This window comes from Mytilus galloprovincialis, chromosome 4, assembly GCF_965363235.1.
Source record: "Mytilus galloprovincialis chromosome 4, xbMytGall1.hap1.1, whole genome shotgun sequence".
In the NCBI taxonomy this organism is placed as follows: domain Eukaryota; kingdom Metazoa; phylum Mollusca; class Bivalvia; order Mytilida; family Mytilidae; genus Mytilus; species Mytilus galloprovincialis.
Window position 1 is genome coordinate 64,990,312 of NC_134841.1, and position 6,279 is coordinate 64,996,590.

Genomic DNA, 6,279 nt, shown 5'->3' on the forward strand with positions numbered 1-6,279 from the left:
ACCTGAAATTTGTCATTAGGCTTCATCTGAACAAGCTATACCATGTAATGCATGTACATAAGTTATCCTCTCTTTTCATCCTAGTTAATTTTATTGTTCTGATACTGATAAAAGATTTTTTTCCCCAGAGAAACAAAAAATTAACATGACAAAGAAGAAAATTTCAAATAAGGATTATTTGTTTTAGAAGATGTCCTTAATGGTTAAAGCAATCTCTGATTCTGATGTTATTTTATTTTCAGAAAAGTGTTTACTTAATGCACAAAAAGGAGAAAATCTTGATTTAATGGCAGACAAAAGACAAACTATCATGATAATTGTTGTCGCTGTTATATGTTTGATTGCAACAGCAATAATTGGTGGTCTAGTCTTCTTAATTTACGAACTTACGTCAAAACGTAAGACACAGGACGGTAAATATAAACTCTTACCTAAATCTGACGAGGATGATGCTGATGACGAAGACGATATACCAATCAAAGGTGGTTTTCCTAGGCAGTCTCTAAAAGCTTGATTAGTTAAACAGTATTAAATACAAATTATGCATTACATAAATATTAAGACAGCTAAACTGTCAAAATTTGTTTAGCGTAGGGGGCATTAAGTTTTACCCTGGTCCGTCTTTTCATTATTCTTTCTTCTCAATTTGATAAAATTCTCAAGTTGATAAAATTTCTGCTAACATGAATAGGTCAAACTTATTACAATCAGAACTTTCACTTTGCCCCAGTTAATTTTGTAAAAACAGGTAATTATTTTTTCCTCTTAAACTTGAAAAATTAAGAGATGATTTTAAAAAATATTAATTTTTCATTGCCAGTTAAACACCATAGTACATACCAATAAATGGGTAAAAAACTAAAATCAAAATATGAAGTGCATTGTTGATTTTTTTTTTTTCGTGAAAAGTTGTATAATTATATTTTGTACTTTATTGCTTATATATTACTGTATGAAAGATTGAGGTGCCAAACAAAAGGAACAAACAAAAAAGAATTGATTACATAATAGCTAAAGTGTAGAACACTTGTGAAATCACCTAATTTATCTCGGTTTTGATAGCTGAATGATATAGGTTACTTCTTAATATTTACATGTACGAATTACGTAGCCATTCAGGAAAGCGTTGGTCTTACGTTATTTTATTTTTTTTATCTTGATAAATTACTTAGTGCATTCAAAAAAATTATAATTTGAATCAAAAAGGTAAAAATTTCTGTGCTAAGTACATTTTATTTTGCTTTTCAAGTTTCTGCATTTCAATAATTTCTCTTGACTGGAATAATAGGTCACTTAAAACAGTTGTTTCCTAATCAAAAGAGTTGACAGCTATGAAATTATATCAAATGTTAGAAAATTTTATTTAATGTATATATAGAAATTCTCTATGAAGTGATCATGTTAAATTTTTTTGAGAGAAGTGATATCCAATTATCTATGTAGCTGCTAGCAATATGGGATATGGTTATCAAATATACTACAACAATGTGATTTTTACACAGCATTTTATGTGTGTTCTTTGTTTTATAGTGTTCATATTCTGTTAATCCAGTTTATGTTAAATTTTCTTTTTTGTTGTTATTAATTATATAATGATTATTTAATTAAAAAAATAATTAATGATGTTGCAATGATATTTGTTGAATTATAGTGATGCTTATTTATGTGTCTGATAAATGATTTGTATATGTATATTTTTGTTTAGCTGTGCAGGAGCGCAGGTTTTGTTTTATTTTTTTGACATGAATTTATTGACATTTCATTGTTTTCCTATATTATATTCTGATTGGATATTGTAAGTAATGAATATAATGTAATACCAGAAGCAATTTTTTTTAATCTATTGTCATTTTTTTTAAAACATTTTGATTTTATGAGATAAAACATTGTTTAGGATTCGAGAAGACAATGAATGTAAAAAAAAATCCATTAATTTAAGGGCCAAGTACTTACAACTTACACTTCATAAATGTGTTAGCTATTTTAAATTGTTTGATTTTTTTCGTCTCTATCTTTTCAAAAAAAATAATCTGAAATCCTTTTATATTTTGAATCAAATTTTTGCTGATTATTAGTTAGTCTTCCCATGATCAATCCAGCCAGGAATATTTCAAACTGACTTACAGGGGTAATGCTATTTTCTGTATGATACAGATACAACCCAAAGTACAATGGGTTTTTGGTCAGATTTAGGTTGAAAGTCCTGCTGGTATAATTAAACTGATTTTTTTTGGAAATATTGAAGGAATTTGTTATCAATTAAAATCACTATTTTGATGATCTAACTTGATTGTCGAGATTAAACAAATATTTTTTTTTTATTAAAAACTTATTAAAATACATGATTTATATTTGTTGTTGCATGGTCTTTCATTTTTGAAGAATATGATGCTTTGAGTTTCATATCTATTGAGTTGTATGCCATTATTATTTCATATTACTTTTTGACTATATACCTGATTTGTAGTTATTGACATTTTTTTGTTTAGTTAAACATTATGTTGATCGGTTGTATCTCCTATGTATATATTACAGACACCAGTTTTGATGATCTTTAAGGTTAAATTTTTAATTTTTTTTGGTTTACCCATACTGCATCACTCAATTTCAAAGCTGTTGTTTATTGACTTCCTGTTTGACAATAAATGTATTTCCTTCAAATGCAGTACTACATATTTGTAAAAAAAATCTGTCACATATCTACCCTCTGTTGGCAGCTTCTGAAGGAAAGAAAAGAAGCTGAGGAAGGTCATTCGTTGTTTATAGTTGCCCACAAAACATCTGTTATTTAAAACTAGTTACAAGTATTGTCATCCATAGTATTTTATAGACCAATTCAAATTTCTAAAGTTATGAATTATGTGACGTTTAACTAATTATGTATAAAAAAATAAGACTTCAGTTCTCAAACCTCATTTAAAATTCTCCTTCCACTTACACCAAACATGAGTAATCCAGCTAGTCTAGCACATCAATATATGAACAATGTTCTTCATACAGAGAAGTGCCTTTACAACTTCCAATAAAATTATGCTGAAGACAGCAGAAGACAATTGAAAAATATATTTACTTATTTTGAATAATTGTTATGATCAACTAATTATGGTGTTGTCCTCAAAATATATTTGTATTAATGTTTGAAAAAAAATATATGTGTGATGTCTTTTGATTGTTATTTCAATAGAAATAATTACAAACATTTGTGTTTATTGTTGGAGTATCTGTTTTTATAAAATAATATTGAAACATAATATATAATTGGTTAATATATATGTTACATGTGTATTTGTCTTCAAACACCTTTCCAGATTAGAATTGAATTATTAATAATAGTTGTGATAAGGGCCACATTATTCAGGGTATGATTTTAGTGTACCTTAAGTAATTGAACAAAAAGCATGCAATACTTTTAAAAAGTCCATTATTGGTGAAGAATTTTGTGAAAATGTCCATATTTTATTTTAATATAAATGTCAGCCTGTAGGATCAAAGTCAGCAGTTTGCTGGCAGACTTGTTTAGTTGATGAAAATGTTGATGCAACTTATACAAATTACTATATGATGAATGCTCAGCCTTGCTGGACATTTTCTAAAGTTTTAGCCCTTATACTCTTCAAACTAAAATTCCATCTTTGTGATTGAACCTAGTGTATGGAAATTTTGACACTTTATCCTATTTAGAAACAGAATAGGTATCATAACTCGAAAGATTTTTTAAATTGAACCTTTATAGACTTTTTGTGCTCATGCGGCGTAAAGCAACCAACAATCAATCAATTAAATTGAACCTGGAATACATATTCTACAATTTCATGATTGTATGTGTTTGTTATTTAAAAAAGAGCTTTATTATGATTTGACTGATATGTTATCAGAGTAAATGCTTTATTTTGAACAAATCTTAAACAGTTTATACTACGTATAGATGTGCAATCACTTCATTGTGTAAATAAAATCACTATTTTCATAACTGCTTATCATTTTTTATTTTGGTCTTCAACTTCCCGATATTTGGGTCTTGTTGACTGAAGGTGAGACTTTATGACTGGTTATAAAAAAGATGTAGTATGATGAGACACCTCTTAAAAAGAGACCAAATGACACAGAAAGTATCAACTATTGGTCGCCGCACTGTCTTCAACAATGGCCATACCTCATAGTCTGGTATAAAAGACCCTGAAATGTTAAATGATACAAACCTGAAAACTTACGGCCTAATTTATGGTTGCAATTTTGTGGTGACAATTGCTCAAAGTACAATTAAATGGTATAGCCACTGACTAGTTTCATATTTCAACCTTGTCAACTTTTTTTTGGGGGGAGTACTCAAAACATAAAGCAATGCGTAGAATATTCTTAAGATCTTTAAATTGAACCTTTATAGACTTTTTGTGCTCATGCGGCGTAAAGCAACCAACAATCAATCAATTAAATTGAACCTGGAATACATATTCTACAATTTCATGATTGTATGTGTTTGTTATTTAAAAAAGAGCTTTATTATGATTTGACTGATATGTTATCAGAGTAAATGCTTTATTTTGAACAAATCTTAAACAGTTTATACTACGTATAGATGTGCAATCACTTCATTGTGTAAATAAAATCACTATTTTCATAACTGCTTATCATTTTTTATTTTGGTCTTCAACTTCCCGATATTTGGGTCTTGTTGACTGAAGGTGAGACTTTATGACTGGTTATAAAAAAGATGTAGTATGATGAGACACCTCTTAAAAAGAGACCAAATGACACAGAAAGTATCAACTATTGGTCGCCGCACTGTCTTCAACAATGGCCATACCTCATAGTCTGGTATAAAAGACCCTGAAATGTTAAATGATACAAACCTGAAAACTTACGGCCTAATTTATGGTTGCAATTTTGTGGTGACAATTGCTCAAAGTACAATTAAATGGTATAGCCACTGACTAGTTTCATATTTCAACCTTGTCAACTTTTTTTTGGGGGGAGTACTCAAAACATAAAGCAATGCGTAGAATATTCTTAAGATCCTATCCATGTCAACCAATTAATGAACCAATTAATGATATATGCTCAAATATCTAATTAAGAAAAAAGTGTATATGATGCTAATGAGACAACTATTCACTGGCTTTCAAATGATGTGTATATAAGCAATTATATGTCACTTTACAGCAACCAACAATGAGAAAAACCCACACAGTATACTAGTTAGCTATAAAAGGCCCTGACTTCAAAATTGTTAAACCGTTCTGCCTGTTTTATAGAACTTGAAAGTGGTGGATCAAGAAATTTGCATAAGTGGGCTTCAGTGATTCCCTATATAATCAATCTAATTTTCCCCAGAAAACAGGGGACTGGGCCCCCTCCCCCCTAAATCAGCATTTGCTTGACAAAACAACAGCCCATACTACTGTCTTTCACATTTTCTTGTTATGTCATTTGAGTAAATATGAGCTGTTGTCAAACACACGTTGCCAAAATTTTTTATGAGGTCTTTGATGGAAATTGAAGTTGATAAAGTTTAGGTGTTCATTCAAAAATAGGGAGTTCAAGAATTAGATATTTGAAATGCAATTAATTGTCTAGGATAACACAAAGAATGCTTGATTGGCACAACTATACAGATCTTGAATGGAATGTTTGATAGAAGATGATGGACAATTGGTTTGGAAAAAAATCTTTCTGTCTCACCTAAGTCTAAGATTGTGTTTACTCTGAAAAGGTTCACCTATCCATCTATCCCCGCTCCCCAACTCAAGAGATTTTTCTCCTCATGTATTATCTCCTGGACATTTTTCTGTCAATGTATTGTCCATGTAGATTTACCTATCATTGTAATGTCCCCTAGGGATTTCCCTGTCCGTGAATTGTCCCCTCAGGATTTGTCTATCCAAACGCCTGTTGTAATAAGTTTTGACCTGCCTTTCCATGTATTATACCGAAGAGATTTACCAGTCAATGTACTATTCTCTTGTGATATCCATGTCCAGATATTTTCCCATGGAGACCTAATCTATCTTGAAAGTTGGATATGCCTGTATTTTTCTTCTTGAGATTTACCTCTCCATGAACTGTCCCCAGAAAACTTGCTTTCCTATGTATTCTCAAGATATATGCTTGTCAATGTATTGTCCGAGAGATTTTTCTTCATATTTATTCCTCACATGGAGGTTAAACTGCCCATATAGTGTCCTCTTTAAGATAACCCTAAGATTTCAAGCACTCGTTTATGGTCTCACTAATTAGCCACAACTTAGAATTTTAGCGACAAGAAGCGACAACAAGAATTAT

At 30.1% G+C, this 6,279-nt stretch overlaps 1 protein-coding gene across 3 annotated transcripts in view; it reads left to right on the forward strand.

The window, feature by feature from the left end:
• Positions 1 to 3,970, forward strand: part of LOC143072710 (furin-like protease kpc-1) — a 56,120-nt gene extending 52,150 nt beyond the window's left edge. Inside the window, exon 21 of one of the 3 annotated variants that reach the window (XM_076247794.1) lies at positions 243 to 3,970. In XM_076247794.1, the coding sequence (XP_076103909.1) occupies positions 243 to 514 (272 nt within the window). In that variant the 3' untranslated portion in view covers positions 515 to 3,970. The remainder of the gene's footprint in view (positions 1 to 242) is intronic. The other 2 variants (XM_076247797.1, XM_076247796.1) reach the window with 2 other exon arrangements.
• Positions 3,971 to 6,279: the final 2,309 nt, after the last annotated feature.